General features: G+C 40.1%; 1 protein-coding gene across 1 annotated transcript in view; it reads right to left on the bottom strand.

The window, feature by feature from the left end:
- cwc27 (CWC27 spliceosome associated cyclophilin) overlaps nt 1-22,024 on the bottom strand; it is a 55,613-nt gene that overhangs the window by 29,252 nt on the left and 4,337 nt on the right. The window contains exons 5-10 of the mRNA XM_080419532.1: nt 20,252-20,350; nt 19,903-20,006; nt 19,610-19,679; nt 19,029-19,108; nt 18,133-18,160; nt 16,871-17,046 (exon numbers count right to left, since the gene is read on the bottom strand). Coding sequence (XP_080275658.1) covers nt 16,871-17,046; nt 18,133-18,160; nt 19,029-19,108; nt 19,610-19,679; nt 19,903-20,006; nt 20,252-20,350 — 557 coding nt within the window. The remainder of the gene's footprint in view (nt 1-16,870; nt 17,047-18,132; nt 18,161-19,028; nt 19,109-19,609; nt 19,680-19,902; nt 20,007-20,251; nt 20,351-22,024) is intronic.

Below are 22,024 nucleotides of genomic sequence, written 5' to 3'. Positions count from 1 at the left end.
GCAACAGCCAAAAGAAATCAGCTTCATGACCCCAGTAGCAATAAAGATAGAGAGGCCAGGAAGAACCTGAGAACACCTGTCAAATACTCCTCCGAACAAATTCCTCCGAACGCAGTCACATAACGCGTTGCACTTTCCGTCGCTGTCGGGGCAGAAACCTCTTATCTCCAGATTTGAACTGTTTTTGGTTTTTTTTTCGTAAATTAACGCCCTACTTGACACCCAAGAGTATCAAAAGTAGAAGATGTACAAGCTCGAGTTGAGCTTGTAGATCTACTACTTTTGCAATGTTTTGAAAAGTTTTTGAATACACAGTTTTTGGACATCCAAGGCTTCCACACAACAGAGACGTTTTCTTTCTATGCAGCAAACGTCTGTTTTATTTATGCAAGGACCACAGATATTTTTTTAATATGAAAATTGAATTTGTTGCCTTACCCGCACGTCCATACGCTAGAATCCCTATTCTGGGTATGTCAAACAACATTCTGCAAAAATAGGCAAACATTTGGCAAAAAAATAAGCAAACTTCTCCATCTACAATGCATAGAATCTGCATATCTTGAGAACCGCCTGACCATTGACTTCGAAACCTGGCGTGCGTATCGCAGAGGACCCAGGGGAGCACGGTCAGTGCGGATTAAAGAAGTTGGTGGGATCAACGGTTCCTCAGAACCCCAAATCCACAGACATATCTCTGTGAATCTGTCTGTCTGTGTGTCTGTCTGTGTCCCCTTTTATGGAGACCTGGTGTCATCAATATAACTTCATAGTGCTACTGACATCATAAACTGGCCTCCGAGTAGGGATGGGACGATAATCGTTATCGTTTACTGTGATACAAAAAAACACTCACAATAATCATATTGCAGAGATTAGAATTTATCGTGATATTGTCCTCCGTCACAAGGATGAATTAGCTTTTGTTGTGCTGCAATTCAATACCACTTACACCCTCTATACTTGATAAAACGGACCGCATTTGGCATCTAGTTTAGCCAAAAAAGCTGATCTACAAGCTCTCAACGCATCACAACGTTGTGAGCTTGTAGTTCGGGCTATTTCAGCTATTTGACATACAACGAAGTACAGAGAGTTTAAGTGGTTAATTTAGTCACACGTTGAAAGACTTAAAGTTGTGGTGAAATGGCTTTTCCGGTCATTTCATTTTGAAGTTTCAGTCTGAAACGTCGTCTCAACCTGGTCTCAACTAATCAGAAGGTCCCATCCCTTAAGGCTATGGAACACTGGAATCTCACTCACTGCACCTGTGTGCAGCAGAGGGCTAGTGTTTGTTTACCCTGCCCATGGGAGAGAGAGAGCATGTTTGTTACCATGATGATGTTTCTAACGTATAATGTTTTCAGATATATATTTTAGTGTGCTGGTTAAGTTTAAAATGAGTAATGCACCGTCTGGCCGTCATGTTGAGTTGGATAAATAACGTAGCAGCCCAAGAGTGTCTCCCTAATTGAAATCAGGTGTGAGTGGAGGAACGTGAGCTATATGGGAGTCAAACAAGTGAATGAAATCAAGATGCATTTATATTCATAAGAGTCTATCTATCATATGTCATCACGCATACATTTGCGTTTACAGGAAGAAATCTAAATTCCAATTTTAGGGACTTTTGATATGAAAATACACAAACAAAATGTTTTGCATCTAATGATAGATAAGTCCTAATTATGACTGTGGGTATGTTCTAAAAGTGTGAGAAACTTATCTTTCCATTTCACCACATCTTTAACTGTAGCTGTTGTATTGACAGTGTTGCAATGCTGAATTGGAACGTGGTTGCACTGTATTTTTAATGGCGTGACGCGCACGCCGCTAAACACCTACACTACAGGTCACACAATGGACAATTGATATGCATCTAGGCTAATTCCTATGTTAATTTACCTGGTGTGAGTCGGGAGCCTTTGTAAACTTTGTTCAGGTGTGAATTTAAAGTAGTTTTAAATCTATGCGTGTGCCTGTGCGTGCTCCTGGTCAAATAGGTTCCTGCGCGGCGTGCAAGGCCGTCCCATGAGCAATGCAACCCTGTCCCTGTGTATGGATCAATAGTTCTCAAAGGGGTATTTGAGTGGTTTCCAGGGGGATCACCGGCTACAGCAAATGATTGGTAACTCTGGACCCTAACAAGTAGCCTGGTATCCAGCCTGCTTCGCTACGTTCGGCGGACTTTTTTTTCTCTCTTCGCTTCTCAGTCTGGAGAGCACCCTATTGACTCGTTTTGCAGAACTACACTGGAACTACATATGTTACGTTGGGCAACGTCGTTGCTGATTGGATGTTGTTCAAACGAATGACGAATCACAACGATCACACTGTTTCTTTTTGTCCCGCCCCGCACCACAGACCAATCAGAAGCCACGGTAGGTTTCGAAGCTTTTGACATGTCCCGCCTCCCTTGGAGATAGGAGGCTCTCCAGACTGAGAAGCGAAGAGAGAAAAAAAGGTCCGCCGAACGTAGCGAAGCAGGCTGGATACCAGGCTACCTAACAAGTCCATTTGGTTCCATTCCTACACTTTCAGAGTTATGTGGGTCCATGGTCTATTGGTCTAATGCAAGGGTTACCAAACTTTTCAGGCCGCGACCCCCCAAAATAATCATATTTGACGAGCACTTGGAACAAGCACTTGGAATTGTAGGCATTACATTTAGTTTGACTCGGTTCCACAGATAAATATTATGAAAATAGCCAAACTACAAGCTCACAATGCAGGCGTTGTGAGCTTGTAGATCGGCTATTTTCACGGTTTGCCTCTTTCTTACACAATATTTGCCAGTTTGGCCAATTTGGTCTTAAAAAATCTTTAAATTGTAACTTTAGAAATGATGTGCAGATAACCTGTAAACACTTATACCGTATGTTGGTTTGTTTACTGTTGAGTGAGAAAATAATGTTGGACATTAAGCTAATCATCTGGGGACCCCCCAAAATAATTTGGGAGACCCCCACCTCCAGTTTGGGAACCACCGGCCTAATGCATAGTGCATAATGCATAACTGGGGGTCCTTGAAATTAAAAAAGTTTGAGAACCACTGGTATGGATAATAAGGACAATATAGCACAATGGACATTAGCAGGGCTGAGGCGAACGCTTTGGAGATCCAAAAGATTTGATAATTAGATTGGGATTCAGATCCTAAATTCAGATGTGGGTTAGTTTGGCTCGGCGTTTAGCCTATTGTTTTATCTATACCACATGCGGTGTTGGGGAGTAGTGAGTGAAGTCAGAGTGTATTCAACAGGCCTGTGCATAACTGAAGACTGACATGACTTATACTGCGGGCTATTTATTTCTCTTTTAAATGTTTTTATTCAGGCCTTGCGCCATATGTTGTCAGCAACGTTGGCTCAATTGCACTCGCGTTAGTGGAGGAGCTTTCTGCGGCTTTTAAAAAGTTTAATGATCATTAACATACTTTTAACATGGAGCACATTTTATTCACTAGGAAAACCCACGGTTCTGTGTACTGCAGATGCGCCGATATGGAAATTCTGGGCCAATGCGAATAGATAATTTTTTTTCAAACTCCACAATCAGCCGATACCATTAGCCTACTGAGATTCATGCCCTGGAAAAAACGGCAACAAAAATATTCTATCCATTATAATTTGCAATATACATAGAATTGAGAACCGTCCAGACCAAGCTGCGCCGACCATAAGCTCCTTGTGAGCTCCTTGTGGAACCATTAAAGATCTCCACTCCCGACCCAAACTCAGAACTTACCTAAAAGAATGGCTGACCTCAAAATACAATTGGGTTTAGTACACCTTGGAACACCTTGGTAGTAGCATCCTCTGCCCCTCCTCCCTCCTGTAAATATACCTTCTGCTGCCGATATGTATTGTATTGTATGTCTTACTGATGAATTGAGTACAACGGACCACAATGGAAACAAGCCCCCTGGGGGGCTTTAAGCATAGCATAGCTTTTGACTGTATACACCATGCACCGTTAACAAACTTGTTAATAAAGTATTCAATCAATGAGGACCTGTGTTTGAATCCGATCCGTCTCGTCTCTGCTCTCTCTCTGCCCCTGGTTTTCTGTCTCTCTATTCACATTTTCTTTTGCAGATCTACAAGCTCATAGCGCAGCACTCGGTGCCGCTAGCTTGTATATCTGCTATTTTTGAACAGCCAAAGACATCTAAAATGACAGAGATGCGTTCCCGGATTGAATGGGTTAAGTCAATGCGTTTCTTTTTTTCAGTGGTGCGCGGTCCGCTGCCAGCAGTGACAGCATTAGTAATCATTTCTTGCCAACGTGTTTTTACATTTGCATGGCTCTGTATGAGCTGAGTAGTCTAGACTCTAGACAAGTCAAGGACCCGCAAATTAATATGTATTTGGCCGCGGACCCCCTATTGAAAACATTGTGTGCCAGGGGGACCGCCAGAAGAGAAGATTTGTCTTCAAACGCTATGAAATGATTCAAAAATGTTTCTGGATTTGAAAAGCTCACAACGTACGTTGTGAGCGACACGGCTATTTTTGATGCCAAAGTATGAAATCGGGTTAAAATGGTTGAACTGATTTTGATGCTATATTAAATCACTTTGCTGGGGAGCCCCCTGGAAGCCCCTCAAGGACCGCTGGGGGTCCCCGGGGACACCACTTTTTAGAATTGGCTTCTCAAAACATTGTCATGTCAAGGACTTCCAAATTGATACCCATTAACCCATTAAGACCGGGAAAGAATCTGTGTCATTTTAAATTTCGAAAAATTGCAAATCTACGAATATATATATATATATATATTTTAAAGTGAACATCTGTAACTCAAATCTTTGCTTCTGGGGGTACCTTGAACAAAATATTTTATTTTTACATTAGCCAAAGAATGGCAGTTGTGGAGTTGTGAGCTTGTAGATCAGCTATTCTCGCTATGAATACAGGTGTGCATGGAGATTTGGACCTGCCCATAGGCACAGAATGTTTGGAAACCCCTGCTCTAAACGACTGCCAGTGGTTCTTCTTTAAAGAAAATAAAAATGTTACTTTTCAGGAGTCCAATTAAAAAGTAGCAAAAATAGCCGATCTACAAGCTCTTTGAGCTTGTAGATCGGCTATTTTTGCTACTTTTGTGTTACATAGAATGACAAAGTAGGGCATTAATTACGAAAAAAAAGTTAAAATACGGAGATAAGAGGTTTCAGCCCGACAATATATGCAATGTGGCCCTCTGGAGTGAGTGTGTAAATATAGTGGCCCTCTCCATCATCAAAGTTGCCCACCCCTGCACTAGGTGATAGCAAGTGGTAAAATAACAGTTAGGGAAGTGTTAAGGCAGGTACACATTGCAGGACCTTAAAGTGCTCGGGGGGTCATCTGATCGTTAAGCATAACACACTGCAGGAGTTTATTTCTTGAAATCGGCTGTCATAATATCGTTGTGGTCTTCACAACAGGATTGATCCCCGACAAGGGCTGACACACTGTAGGATAGTTCACTAGGATGCTATCTCCAGAGTCAGACCCAATACATACATTTGAGTTTATTCCAATTCATTTTAATCGACGTATCCCGTGATATGCCTCTCTCCCTCTCCCTCTCCCCCCTCTCTCGCTCTTTCTCTCTCTCTCTCTCTCTCTCTCACACGTCAAGTGCGCAGAAGCGGTCAGTGACAGCGTTGCCATGTCCGCTTATTATAAGCGACTTTGGGCTTGTTTTTCTGTAGAGTTGCTTGTAAATATTGGTTGTTGCGGGGTGCATTTTTTGGGCTTATTTGTGTAGTTGCTTATTTGGCCTTGTTTCCTAATGTTGTTTAAACAACACATAATATGTATTTGTCCGCAGACCCCCCTTCTGTAAATATGTTGTGCCATCATAGACCCCCATACAAGATTTGTGTGGATTTGGAAAATATTCCATACATTTTCTCAAGATTTTTATTTGAAAATAGCTGCGACGCGTTGTGAGCTTGTAGATCGGCTATTTTCAAATATCCAATGTATTTGTAAATAGGTTTAAAGTGCTCAAGTGGCCTTTTCTTGGGCTTGTTTTCATAGACCTGGTTGCTTATTTCTCTCGCAACATCTGGCAACGCTGTTCATAACACCGTGCACATGCTGCACACACACACACACACACACACACACACACACACACACACACAGAGCTCGCTCTTGCTCTCACTCTCTGTCTGTCTGTCTCTCTCTCTCTCTCTCTCTGTACAATTCCTCTAAAATAAACAGCCCACCAGGCTTGCTCACTCTCTCATTTTGTTTTATAATGTTAACTTAATACAGGACTGGACGGTAATATTGCGGTAGGGACTGTTTGTTGTGGTCAGATCCAGCGACGCTCCCCTGGCCACGGTGGCTGTAATGGGCTCTCATTGGCTGTAGCGTGGATCTCCTCGCAGACCCTTTCATAATGTATGATACTGTCCGATCTCCTGTCTGGGACAGAGCTGAATATCTAACATGGTAGTTATCTGAAAACGGTCGGAAAGCCGTCGCAGAGCGGATAATCGCGGCCACATCGTCTCGCGGAACCTTTCACACAGAGCGAGCATTATCTCGCAGATCAAAGGCCGATCTGCGTCAGATCGGGAGGTTTTGTCGGCGAGCGCCAAAAAATGTCGGCGACAGCAATCTCGGACCAAATCTCCTGCAGTGTGTACGAACCCTTAATCTTGGTTTATGTTCAGCCCAGCTGTGAGTGAAAAGTGATTACCAGACAGCGACTAGAGAAAGCCAGGGCCCTGCTGGCTGGCAGAGCATCTACGCTGTGTCCCACGGCCATATGGAAGCGTTTTGCTTTACCCAGTCATGCCCCGTCGGGGTTTTTAAGCCATTAAGACCGGGAACGCATCTGTGTCATTTTAGATTTCTTTGGCTATTCAAAAACAGCCGATCTACAAGCTTGTAGATCTGCAAATTTTTTTTTGTAATCGTGAAAATGTGTGCAAATCTTTGCATATATTTTTTTTTTACTCAAATCTTTGCTTCTGGGGGGTCCCTGGAACAACCTATTTTGAGATGGGGGTCCAAACACATATCATTTTGGGGGTCCTTGACATGAAAAAAGTTTGAGAACCACTGATATTATAGCAACATACGTTTAAAAAAAAAAAACTGTTAGGATTTAGAAGACATTTGTAGAATCCCCCAGAAGCAAAGATTTGAGTTAAAATGTTCGCTTAAAAATAGCAGATCTACAAGCTTGTGCCGCGCTACGAGCTTGCAGAGCTGCTATTTTTGAATAGCCAAATAAATCTTAAAATGACACAGATGCGTTCCCAGTCTTAATGGGTTAACCAAAGTGGTGGCTAGGCTACCACATGCACAGTTTTTTCTGTTGCTTTTTGGTGTAAACAGCTTACATTCAACTGCCCACAACTATGGCACGGATGATCGCGGCGCCTCCCCCCCCCCCCGATTTTACGAGACTCGGATACGTCTTTTAAATTCATTTACTATGATTTTTCAAAGGTTAGTGAAAACACTCGAAAATCGCTGGCAGTGGTGTAGCAAATTATGTTTTATTTCTGGCAGTCAAAGAGTTAATGTAGAGCGAAAAAGTCCCTAGTATAGAGCCCTGAGGGACTCCGGTCAACCACCTTTGGGATTGAAGTGGTTAAGCCAAGTTCACCACCACACGTTTCATGATGAGATGAAACCACTTTATGGTCGATTTTATACTCGTTGGTACGACGGTTTCATGTGGCAAAAGTATCAGATCTACAAGCTCACAACGTGTCGCATACGTTGTGAGCTTATAGATCTGCTGTTTTGTGGCGTGCGATATCGTCATACGGTTTGGGAGAAAGATGGCAGCAGTGCGAATTACCCTTTATGGTTCACTCACACACAAGGTAATGGTGTTGATACAAAGACTGTTCCTTTTACATAAGCATCATGCTTTGCCAGTAGTAAAAAAGGTAAACTATAGCATCAAGGAGAAAATTAGAAGAAGACGTGCTCCTCGGGTCTCCGCCAGGATCCGTCTTGATCACATGACTATAGAGATAATGTGTACCGATTTGCGTGATGTTTGGTCAAAATCTGTAATATCAAAAGAGCAAAAGTCGTCTTCCTGGTGGCGCTATAACAGGGCAATGTTAAAAGGATGGCATGTATTCCTCTGCCTAGTGGGAATGTGCGTGCAAAGTTTCACTGTACTTTTACTCCACTACAATTATTTGAAAACTTAAATTACAAGTTACTTTGCAGATATAAATTATTACATTATAAACATACATACACTTTAGCCCTATTTTATACCTAGGCTATTTGAAAATAGCCGATCTACAAGCTCACAACGTGTCGCAATGCGACGCGTTCCGGACTTTTACTTGTAATAGAGTACTTCTACATTGGAGTATTAATACTTTTATTTTGAGTACTTTTTCCACCACTGCCAACATGGTATGGTCATTTTGGAGGCTGATGAAAAAACTATTTCGGTGTCCCAGAGATCACACATTTTCAGAGATGTCACAGATTCAACTTTGACAGGAAGGGTATTGTCACAATTTAGCTGAAGACACTCTCTCACTCTCTGTAGAGAGTGAGAGACTCAATGCAACTCAATGCAATGAAATCATACACTTTCTTTTCCCCCCTTTCAAGGAAATAAACGGAGACCTAAATAATTACAGTCCCATTAGGGGCTTATATTTCCAATTGAGGCATTCAGCAGCAGTGGTGTAAAGTAACTAAGTACATTTACTCAAGTACTGTACTTTAGTACAATTTTGAGGTACTTTTACTTTACTGGAGTGTTTCAAATTTTCCATACTTCTACTTCTACTCCACTACATCTCAGAGGCAAATATTGTACTTTTACTCCACTATAATTATTTGAAAGATTTGGTTACTAGTTACTTTGCAGATATAAATCATTATATTATAAAACACACCTTAAACACTTTGGCCCTATTTTATACATAGGCCATTTGAAAATAGCCGATCTACAAGCGTTGTGAGCTTGTAGATCTGCTATTTTCAAACATTTTTGTACTTTTACTTTTGGTACTTTAAGTACATTTTGATACCAATACTTTTGCACTTTTACTCAAGTACATTTTGAATTCCGGACTTTTACTTGTAACAGAGTACTTCTACATTGCAGTATTGATACTCTTACTTAAGTAAAAAATTAGAGTACTTTTTCCACCACTGTTCAGCAGGCACTCTTATCCAGAGCGACCTTACCTGGGAGATTAGAGTAAGCAGAGTACGCATGCACCCTGTTCAACAAACACTAGTGTAAATAGTCACAAATAAGTAGAGTACAGAGAGAACAAGGTAGTGCCTCAAAGAAACTAGGATACCAGGTAAACATCGAACCTAGCATCTGCCTAAACAACACGCTATCTAAATCAGGAGTTCTCAAACGTTTTCCAAGTCAAAGGAACCCCCAAATTGATATTTATTTGGCCGCGCACCCTCCAAATATTATGTACCAGGGACCCCCATAAGAGAAGATGTAGAAGAGGAGAGAAGATGATTGTGTAAAAAAATTATATATATTCAAACAATTTCACAGTTTAAAAAAATATATAAACATTTCCAACACATTTTAAGATTTTTCAAAAAAAAATCTATATTAACTCTTTCAGTGCCAAGAGTATTTTCATAAAGTACTCCCAAACTGCCAGGAATTTGCGTTTTTTTTAATTTTTAAATTTTGTAATTTTTCATTCAAATAAATGATCTGATTGGGGTTTTAAACCCATAATACAGTTCTACCAGTAGAGAGCAACAAATCGACACATTGATGATCTCGCTGGCTCACTCGCCCCCTCCCAAACAGGCTCACGTCATATCCGGTCAGAACCGGATGTTGACATTTTTGACAATCGTTGATCGCGCTAAATTACGATGTAATACACGACTACGATGACTGATCGTCACCCAGACCAAAGAGAGTAGACGTGGACCTCTCCGTTTGTTTTTTATAACGTGTGAAAAACCGTGACTTTCCCTATTCTGGCCGAAAATCACCGGAGAAAAACAACGTGACCCGGAAATGAAATTTTTTTTTTCACATCCATTTCCGGGTGAGTCTGATGTAGTCAGGAAGCGAAAGTGATCATGAAAAATACACAGAATAGCGCGACCACAGTCAAAAGTAAAAACTCGGGATTTCTCGTGCTGGCACTGAGGGTACTCGGGAAAAACTCGGGATATGTCGAGGCGTGGCACCGAGAGAGTTAAAAAAAAAATCTTGATTTTTCAAAAACTTTTCAAAAATAGCAGACGTTCAAGCTGCTACAAGCTGCTACCCCTGTGGGGTCCTCAGACCCCACTTTGAGAACCATCACCAATCTACATAACATTCTTAAAATTATACGTGAAAAAAACTAATCTAAGTAACAAACAAAAAAAAGAACAAGTGGAAAAAGTAACCAACATAATATCGTCGATGTCCAGCCGGGACCAGCTAACTCAATTTTTTTCATAAATCAACGCTATTGAACCCCCTCTACATCTGTGAATTTTTTTTTTTAATAATAACATATGAAAAGTATTAAAAAGCGCCTCTGACGAAAACTCCTAACTCCATTGGACCCTCAAACTGTCCGTCAAAAACAAACAACTCCCCCCTCCTCTCAGGCTCTCAGAGAAGCTCTGCTCTGTATGAGGCAGACAGGGAGAAGATTTTTCAATGCTTTTGGGAGAACATAAACTGGGAAGAGAAGAGAATGTATGTGCAAGGTTTGATAGATGTCACCCCAGTAAAGAGGAGAAGGGTGTCTTCACAAAGGTCATCTGCTCGTGTTTTATTTTTAAATGTTAATGGACAGAGAATGAGTGTGTGCAGGAGTTTGTTTCAAACATCTCCAAGAGCTGAAGGAGATCATGCCAAAAGACTTTCACAGCTTTTATGACAATCTAAAGCACTAAGAAACACCCACCACACACACGCAACACACAACACACAACACACAACAGTGTGATAATAAAATGTTGATAGGTATATGATAGGTAAATTCAACTGTGGTTTTTATTGTTAGTGCAGTAGGCTACAGATTTGATAGGCTACAGATTCTATTTTTCATGAATGTATTTTGTATTTATATGCCATTTATTTATTGTTGGTGTGCCATGATTGCTTTTGTTAAATACATGATTGAGTATTGAGGCAGAATTGTTTGTTGCACTCAACTGTAGAAGAACAACAGTGGTAACAGTTAGATTCATGGTTGTTTACAATGCATGTTAAAATAAAAGTTGTTTAAGTACAGAATTCAGCTTGATCTATACTTAGTATATGAGGATGGCGCTCACCATAAATAGCTGATCTCCAAGCTCACAATGCGTTGTGATGTGTTGTGAGCTTTGAGATCCATTGCCAGCTGTTCTTATCAATGATGGACAAAACCTCCTAACTCCACTTGCGCTGGATTTGTGTTTGGACAAAACTCCTAACTCCACTTGAGCTGGATTTGGGTAAAGTGGTGATAATATAATGACACATGCAAGTATCTGATAATATATAAAGTCACAATACCAAGTTTGATGAGGCAGTATTGCTTTGTTTTAAAAATATAAGGTTTTCTTCATTTTCAGAAAAAAATATATTTTGTTTTTCATTTCCTGAACAATTACCATTTTGGATTTAGCTGGTTCCGGCCGGACAGCAGAGATATACTGTATCTGCATAGAAAAACTAGAATCTCGATAAAACAGGAGACAGGAGAAGGGCTACAAGGAGAGAAGAAGAGTACTAGGGGGGGGTGATAGAAAGTTATATACAGACAAGATTCAGAACCATTTATTTTATTTTATTTTTTTAACACCCTCTCCACTTTCCCAGGTGACTAGATAGCAAGCCTGTCCTCCTTGCATACAGAGTGTCTGACCGTCTGAGCAAAGCGCTGGTGGATGAGGGGTGGGGGGAGGGGGGGTTGGGGGGGTTTCGCCCCCTTCAACAATGCCCCCTTTGTCCCGGGCTAACACTGTACCTACCAGCCTGCTCTTTGATTCCCTGCCAAGACAAACCACTGTGTTGGGTTACAGTTCTTGTAGCAAAACAATCTGAGCTTGTGTTTAATAGACTACAGTCTGCCTGCATTGGGCTGGCTGTCAGTCAGGGCACACAGCTGACCGGGGGCCCCGCTCCTTATCCCATTAGCGCTAATGAGAGAAGGGTATGTAGGCTCTGTATGTATGCATGTCGACGAGGGAGTATATAGGAAGAGAATACTTGAATACAGATAACTACAGCATTAAAGAGACGGATGAGAGATTAAGCCTTAACCCACTAAGTCCGCGAAAGCATCTGTGTCATTTTAGATTTGAGCTAAAAAAGCATTATTTTACACTTTGGCTATTCAAAAATAGCAGATATATAAGTTCATAGCGCGCTATGAGCTTGTCGATCTGCTATTTTTGTAAAGACGTGAAAATTTGTGCAAACTTAAAATATATAAAAAAGAATTAAGCGAAGATCTTTTACTCAAATATTTGCTTCTGGGGGTCCCTGGAACAAAATATTTTGAGATGGGGGTCCGCGGCCAAATACGTATCATTTTGGGGGTCCTTGACATGAAAAGGTTTGAGAACCACTGACATAGAAACATAGGTTTTTCAGAAAACTGAAAAACAGAAAAGACGTTTGTAGAATCTGCCTCAGGTCTTAATGGGTTAAGGGTTATATATCATAATGATTCTGTTTCATTTTCATACCCTCCGGTAGCCCCCCGAAGCCTCTAAGCCGGTGGTTTCCCAAACTTCTTAGCTCGAGGAGAATAGAATAGAAAACAGCGCTCTACAAGCTCACAACGTGTCGCATCACGACATCAGTCAGTTGTTTAAGTACTTCTTAACTTTTTGTTTTAATGTATGGAATTTATTTGATTAGTTTTTTATTTTATTTGTGAAATTCTTTAAAAAAAAATAGATTTTTGATAGAGATATAGTTATGGGGGGGGTCCATGACCCTATGCATAGCGAACTGGAGGGTCCTAGAATTTCAAACGGTTTGAGAATCACTGCTCTAAAAACACTCACCTCCACCTGCTCTCTCCACTCTCTTTCCAACTCCGTCTCATGCTAACTCTGTCTCATACACCAGTAGGTTCTCAAACCTTTTCGTGTCAAGGACTCCCAAATTGATAAGTATTTGGCTGTGGACCCCCCCCATCGGAAAAGGTTTTGTGCCAGGGACACCCAGAAGAGAAGATTCATGTAAAAAAAAAGGGGGGATAATTTCTTTTTATATAGGCTATATTCACAATTTTCCAAACACTTTCTATATTTTTCAAAGACGTTCAAAAATAGCAGATGTACCGCGATGCGAGCTTGTACATCTGTTATTTTTGAATAGCCAACGTGCAAATGTATAAAGTGGTTAAAATGATTGTGATGCTACATTAACTACCCCCCCACCCCCCAGAACCTCACTTTGAGAACCAATGTCAGATACACCATTGGTCCTCAAAGTGGGGTCCTTGGGGGGGGGGGGGTACCAGGGGGTCCCCAGCAAAATTAGTTAGTAAAGCGTCACAATCTTTTTAACCCCTTTATCCATATGTTATACTTTGCACTATTCAAAAATATCAGATCTACAAGATTTTCCTAAAATATCAGATCTACAACCTCGTAGCGCGGCATTCGGTGCCGCCCTACGAGCTTGTAGATCTGATATTTTAGAAAAATCTTGAAAATGTGTGTAAATCTCTCAATCTTTTTTTTAAAAGGCGAACATTTTTATAACACGAATCTTTGCTTCTGGGGGGTCCCGGAAACAACACATTTTCAGGTGGGGGGGGGCCGTGGCCACATACATATCAATTTGGGGGTCTTCCTTGGCAAGGAAAAAGTTTGAGAACCAATGTCACATACACACTATGGCCCCCGCCCACCGTGACTAGTACCACTGCTGGCTCGGGAGCCGTGGCTACAGTTTGCTTCTACTACAGCAGAGAGTAATTTGATTCGAGTGCCAAGATTCATTTTTCACATAGCCTCTGGCAGCCGTAGCCCTCAGCCAGACCCATAGATGTTGGTCCAGTGAGTGTGAACTAAGGTAACGTGTGTGCGTTTTGGAAAAAGCGGGCTGCACATACTAAATCCAGTGGTGGAAAAAGTACTCCCAATTTTTTTACTTGAGTAAAAGTATCAATACTGCAATGTAGAAATGCTCTGTTACAAGTAAAAGGCCTGTGTTCAAAACGTTACTTTAAGTAAACGTGCAAAAGTATTGGCATGAAAATATACTTAAAGTACCAAAAGTAAAAGTACTAAATGTTTGAAAATAGCCTAAGTATAAAATAGGGCTAAAGTGGTTCATGTATGTTTTGTGATGTAATAATTTATATCTGCAAAGTAACTAGTAACTAAAGTTTTCAAATAATTGTAGTGGAGTAAAAGTACAATAATTGCCTCTGAGATGTAGTGGAGTAGAAGTAAAAGTACAGACAATTGGAAATACTCCAGTAAAGTAAAAGGACCTCAAAATTGTACTTAAATACAGTACTTGAGTAAATATACTGAGTTACTTTACTCCACTGCATAAATCTGATTCTGTCAAGCAGATTCTGAAAAGGCATGGCAAGACCTGTCACATCATTCCTACTGACCTATCCCAAATATCTATGTCACCAATGGTCCGTTAGGTAAGGCCTAATCTGTAGGGTTGTCGAGTTTATGACGTTTTGCTTGACGATTGATTGTCGCTCAAATAATTGCGATTAACGATTTTAATTGCGTTACTGTCATTGGAACATTGGAACAAAAATTTACATTTCGGCTTGGCTTTTTAGGCGTCGCAAACAAAAGGTGCACAGGGCAGATATGACAAATGACTTACATCCTTCAATATACTTTTTAAATAAAACATAGAATAGTGGAAATAGCAGATCTACATGTTCAAAACACGTCATGACGCGTCTTGAGCATGTAGATCTGCTATTTTTTTTAAATGTTTGAAAATACATTGACATTTTTCAACAGGGAAATGATTATGGCGATCATGACCATTATCAAAAAATAAGACCTAAAGCCTGATTTACACGATTTATACGGCCGGAAATCTACAAGCTGCAACGTGTCGTGAGCTTGTAGATCTGCTATTTTTGGTGCGACACTTACAAGTATCAATCTGCAGTGGTCTTTTTGGCATTCTCATACAGCCAACTATCTTCCTGAACCTGGAGAGATGATTTAATTCAGTGGTTCTCAACATGTGGGCTGGGGCGCCCTCTGGTGGGGCCATGAGGTACACAATCGATTGATCGATCACAACATGCTCTGAAAAAATGCAATTACATATAGTTTTGGGGGTCCTTGACATGAAAAAGGTTTTAAGTACCAGTGATATCGCAACATACGTTTTTTCAAAAAACTGTTAGGATTTAGAAGATATTAGTAGAATCCCCAGAAGCAAAAATTTGAGTTACAAATGTAAAGATTTGCACACATTTACAAGCTGATAGCGCAGCACTCGGTGCCACGCTATGAGCTTGTAGATCTGCTATTTTTGAATAGCCAAAGAAATCTACAATGACACAGATGCGTTCCGGGATTGAATGGTAAGTATACAGTATACATACCAAGTACAATTACTTATTCACCCTGGAGACAAATGTTTGTATTTCTTTTGTTTTGTCACCTGGAAAAATATGTCACAAATGTAACCAGATAGAATAGATCTGTATACGTCTTCTGCTTCCAAATGTTTAGTGTTGTTGCTGTGCATGTGATTACTTTACATACTGCATTCTACTATTGGAACCTGTTGATTGTCTTTTTCTTGTACAACACTGCTCCCAACAGGCCAAACAACTGTATTACGTAAAGAACAACAAATTAACCATCATCTTGGGTCCAAAACATCATCCAAAATATTTGTGACATAAACCTGTCACCTGTAACGGTATCAGATGGGAGCACAAGGTTTTATAAAGTAGATACTTTTATAAAGTAGATACTTGATAACTAACTAACGTTGCCATTTTCATCTTTTAAAATTAATTCAAACTTGAGGGACCAGTTCCGGGGTCCATTTGGTTCCATTTGAACATCCTCAGAGTTAAATTAACAGGATTTTACAGTGTAGATTGGGAGATAGAAATCATATCAAATGGGGGAAGAATCACAGACATAGCACCGCAGTGCCAGTTAGACCAGAGGATCCCAAACTTTTTAGCTCAACCAAAAGAGAAATCTCCCCGGGAAAATAGCCGTCGCATCGAGCTTGTAGATCTGCTATTTTCACTACTTCTTAAAAGTAAAAATAAAATTCATTTCTGGAATTTCTTTGATTATTTTGTTGTTTCATTGTTTCATGTATGATGTTCTTTTAAAACATGTTTAAAATGTGTTTCATTATTTTATTTTATCTTTTGAAATAATTAAAGAAATTGTAGGAAACAAAAAGGGATATACTCGCGATCGATTATTTGGGAACCACTGGGCCAATAATTTGATGACCAGCGGACCGGTAGGCAGCGGTTCCGGTAGGAGTCACAAAGGAGACTCTTTGTGTCTCCTACCGGAACCGCTGCCGGTCATCAAATTATTGCCAAATTATTGGTTTAGGAATGCGACAAAAACAAAACAATATGCATTCATTCAAGTCTCCATGGGGTGACTAATCGATAGGAAAAAAAGTCATTTTGGGGGTGAACTATCCCTTTAACCCTAACCTCACAAACACTATGCCTAACCCTAACCTTAACCCTAACCTCACAAACACTAAGCCTAACCCTAACCTTAACCCTAACCTCACAAACACTAAGCCTAACCCTAACCTTAACCCTAACCTCACAAACACATGCCTAACCCTAACCTTAACCCTAACCCGAACCTCACAGAAACCTAAGCTCAAAACCACACCCACCTGGGCAAAATACCGGCGAAGAGAGAGTCTGGTGCTTTACTGTCTGTACCTGCGGCTGGGTTTCTTCCCTCGCTCCTCCTCTTCCTCGGCGTCCGTCTTCCTGTCTGCAGCTTTGTCTTTCTTCAGCTTCTTGGAGATGAGTTCTCTCATCTTCTCCTTCTGGTCAGAGTCGTAGTCCTCCTCCCCTGCACCCATCTCCACCTCGCTGTCATCACCGTCGTTCACCTGTACAGAACGTGCGGAAAGCGCAAATTAATCCATTAAGACCTGGAACGCATCAGTGTGATTTTAGTTGTTTTTGAGTAGTTCACCCCCAAAAAAATCGTATTTTCTATCAATTACACACTGCATGAAGCCTTGAATTAATGGAGATGTTTTTGTTTTTGTCGTATTCCTAAGCCAATAATTTGATGACCCGGTAGGAGATTCAAAGAGTCTACTTTGTGTCTCCTACCGGATACTTTACCATCTTTCCGCCGTTAATTCAATTATTGGCTTAGGAATGTGACAAAACCCCCCAAAAAATCATGAAATCAAGGCTTCATGGGGTGTGCAATTGATAGAAAATAAGTACTTTTTTGGGTGAACTACTCCTTTAAGATTTCTTTGGCTATTCAAAAATAGCAGATATACAAGCTCATAGCTCATAGTGCCGCGCTATGGGGGTCCTTGACATGGAAAAGTTGGAGCACCACTGATATACCAACATTCTGTTAGAATTTAGAAAACATTTTTTGATAAAGTATTTGGCCATGGACCCCCATCTCAAAATGTTTTGTTCCAGGGACCCCCAGAAGCAAAGATTTGGGTTAAAAATCTTCGATATAAAAAAATATATATTCAAAGATTTGCACAAATTTACAAGAATAAAAAAAAATTAGCAGATCTACAAGCTCATAGCGCAGCACTCGGTTCCGCGCAATGAGCTTGTAGATCTGCTATTTTTTAAGTATTTTCTTGCTTACGGTAATTAAAGTATTCTATAAGTGTTGCGCTGGCCGTCCGTCCAGCGCAACACGGTCGCCTCGGAAAACAAGGAATTGTTGATCAAATAGAATACATTTTCGGTTATTGCATCGTCTATTTCTCGCTTTCTTGAGAGCAACGTTTAGTTGCAAATGACATTGTGTGTTTGTTTACATGGCTGTCATGTTGAATTCAAGCGGCGCGCAGCAGGTGCTCTGAGTCTTTCATTAGACAGCGGTCTGTTATTGAGCTCATCGGTTCAGAAATAACACATGGCTGAATTCAGCAATTGACCAATCAGAATCAAGCATTCAACCAAGCCGTGTAATAATAAGTTATACATACCTCAGCCACACCTTCGGCTTTGGCTTTCCTTTTGGATAGAAAGCACACATTACAATTACCATTACAATAGTGTGTGATTAGGACTTTTTATAACAACAATGACAGAAAGGACATTTATTATTAGGCTTGTCACAATTATTGCATAATCGTCTAATCGCAATTATTTGAGATAATCGCAATATTTTTTTGCATAATCGTCATAATCATTTCTATGTACTTTTTCAAAAAATTGTGGAAATAGCAGATCTACAAGCTCTAAAGCTTTTGAGCTTGTAGATCGGCCATTTCTGTTTCCGAAGTATAAAGTTATTAAATATGTAAGTTATTTGTCAATTTGCCTTATGCAACTTTTGTTTACGAAGCCTAGAAGCCAAACAGAAATGTATTTCTTATTCATAATGCTCAACGACAGAAACACAATTAAATAGTTAATCGCAATTATTTGAGCAACAATTAATCGCCAACTAAAATGTAATAATCGCGACTGCCCTATTTATTTTTCCCGAATTAGATCAGATCTACAAGCTCATAGCGCGGCTATGAGCTTGTAGATCTGCTATTTTTGAAAAATCGTGAAAATTTGTGCAAATCTTTGAATATATATACATTTTTAAAGCGAACATTTGTAACTGATATTACCAGTGGTTCTCCACTTGTCAAGGACCCCCAAAATTACATGTATTTGGCCGTGGACCCCCCATCTCAAAATATTTTGTTCCAGGGAAAATCTTTGCTTATGGGGGATAAGCAAAGATTTTAGTTAAAAATGTATATATATATATATATTCAAAGATTTGCACACATTTTCACTATTTTTCAAAAATAGACAAAGAAATCTAAAGTGACACAGATGCGTTCCCGGATTGAATGGGTTATATTATCAAAGACTTTCGTACTTATCAACAGCTGGAACAGAGCTCAGTCTGGGGTCGTCCTTCAGCAGGTCATGGCTGCTCTTGCTTTTTCCCTTCAGCGTCTGTGGAGACAATGGGGCAGAAAGAATAAACATTTCGTTGTCGTCGGGCAGAAACCTCTCCATGTTCTAAATTAACGTCCTACTTGATCATACTACAGCGTCACACAAAAGCATCAAAAGTAGCAGATTTGCAAGATACTTTTGCCGTTTTTTTTATTTGAATTTTTTATTTATTCTTGATTAGATGCATTAAGGTCTTTACACAGAGGGGAGAGGTGACGAATAAACGACCAGAAAAACGCATTGGCAACTATTCATATAGTTATAGTTCTATATTAGTTGAATGAGGCAAATTATGGTCTGTCAGGCAGAAACCTTGCATCTCCATATTTCTACTTTTTTATATATCTTTTGTAACAGAAGTATTTCTACATTGTGGTATTGATGAATTTAAAATAAAACAAAAAATGTGAATACTTCCTTCATCACTGTACCGTACATAAACAATAAACAGCAACAGTACATCCTCCAGAACGTCTGAATGGACGAAGAATGGATTACCTGACTGACTTTATTCACCACCTCCTCGTCTTCTTCGGCTTCCTCTCCAAATGATAACAGACTAAAGTTCCTAGAAATGACATGTAAACATGTCAATTTAGTATAATAATGATGATGATGAATAAAAAAGAAGAACAATGAAGCTTGGAAATCAAAGATCAAAACATAAGTTAATTATGATCCGCTGTACAACGCATTCGCGCAGCCGGAAAACTAGCTGATATACAAGCTCACGATACGTCGCATTCTCGACACGTTGTGAGCTTGTAGGTCCGCTATAACCGAGCACTCACTTTGTGGCCTTTGACTGAGATTTCTTCCCCTCCGCTTTATTTTTCTCCTTTTTGTCTTTCTTAGATTCACGGGGAATGATGTCATCAAAAGGGGAATGCAACACCTGTGAAGACAACAATGTCTATTAACCCATTCAACCCCGGAATGCATCTGTGTCATTTTAGATTTTAGGTATAACCATTCTTTTATATTTTGGCTATTCAAAAATAGCAGATATACAAGCTCATAGCGCTGCGCCGAGTGCCCTGCTATGAGCTTGTAGATCTGGTATTTTTGAAAATTCATGAAAATTGCAACACACTTGCAATGCCCACAGGCTGGGAACGGCTGCCATGGGACATACTGTACCTCAGATGTTCTTATCTTATGTGGATTCAGTGGTCTCTCCTCATTGTCACATTCAACTTCTGCTAATCTGAGCATGTTGTAAACCGTGTCTCCTGCGACCTACACCACAACAAAACAGCAGAGAGATACCATCATTTTATCTATCAGAATGCATTTTGATTGTACCAAACGTATTAGTCCTTATAAGATGCTTATTATGTGTTAATAAGACCATATATGTTAATAATAGCATCATAAACATTTATGAGCGCTCGGAAGAAACTTGTTAACAGTTTTAATTACGCTGCTTGGTTGAATGCTTGATTCTGATTGGTCAATCACTGAATTCAGCTGTGTGTTATTTCTGGATAATGACCGATGAGCTCTGTCTAATCAAAGACTCAGAGCAACTGCTCATATCAACCTGCAGGGCCGGACTGGGACCAAAATTCAGCCCTGGCATTTTGGTCCGGCCCACCATCCGTTTTGTCAACGGGGGGGGGGGGGGGGGGGGGGGGGGGCAGTATGAAAAAAAAACGCAACCCTATGTAAAGGATAGGCCACAACATGAACTCTGCAGCCGCACTGAGGCCACTGCTGGAAAGCATCCCAGCCCCAAACGTTAACGTAACTAATAATTGGGCCGCGCGACCCGGAAATGATAGTAATAATCCTAAAACGGGAGCAAAAAAAAAACATTGTTTTTTTATTTTTTTATTTTTGGGTGGCCCAGCGGCCCACTGGCCCGCGGCCCACCGGGCATATGCCCGGTACGCCAAATGGCCAGTCCGCCGCTGTAAACCTGCACTGCTAGATGTTATGCTGTATCCAACATGACAGCCATGTAAACAAACACACCATGTCATTTACAGAAACTATTGTTCAAGAATGTTTTTGAAAACATTTGAAGCGAGAAATAGACAATACAGTAACCGAAAATGTATTATATTTGATCAACACTCCCTTGTTTTCCGAGGCAACCGTGTCCGCCTAGCACAACACTTAAGGAATACTTTCATTGTCTTTATTTTTATTTTTATTTTTTTATTAAGTTTTATTCCACAATTTTGCAATGATACATCACATGACAATCCACACCCCCAAATTTCGGATGGTCATCTAATCAAGTGAAATGTTCTGTAGTGCATCAAAGTGAGAGATGAGAGGCTGCCAGTGTTTATAAAAGTTTTCAACCGAGCCGCGGACAGCAAATTAAATTTTTCAAAAATTAAGGTTTCAAAAATGACATTAAATCCCGCAGCCAGGATGCGTTTGAAGGAGGTAAGTGGTTTTTCCATTGGAGGAGGATTCGACGACGAGCAATTAACCCATTGAGACCTGGAACGCATCTGTAATTTTTAGATTTTAAGCTAAAAATAATTATTTTACACTTTGGCCATTCAAAAATAGCAGATATACAAGCTCATAGCGCAGCACTGCTATTTTTGAAAAATCATGAAAATATGTGCAAATCTTTGAATATATATATTCTTTTAAAGCGAACATTTTGACTCAAATCATCGCTTCTGGGGTTCCCTGGAACGAGATATTTTGAGCCAAATACATATTATTCTGGGGGTCCTTGATATGAAAACGTTTGAGCACCACTGATATAGAAACATACGTTTTTCAGAAAACTGTTGGGATTTAGAAGACATTTGTAGAATCGGCTTCAGGTCTCAATGGGTTAAAGAAGCAAATTAAACTATATTCTTTTGTCTGGTGTTCATTCGGGTCCCCTCTTCTGGGACACCAAAGATAGAAATGTAAGGTGATGGATCCACATTCAGTGCT

The sequence above is a fragment of the Gymnoscopelus braueri genome, assembly GCF_963280865.1.
Source record: "Gymnoscopelus braueri genome assembly, chromosome: 22".
NCBI lineage: Eukaryota > Metazoa > Chordata > Actinopteri > Myctophiformes > Myctophidae > Gymnoscopelus > Gymnoscopelus braueri.
The sequence above is the reverse complement of the archived record's forward strand: the minus strand, read 5'-3'. Positions and strand labels throughout refer to the sequence as shown.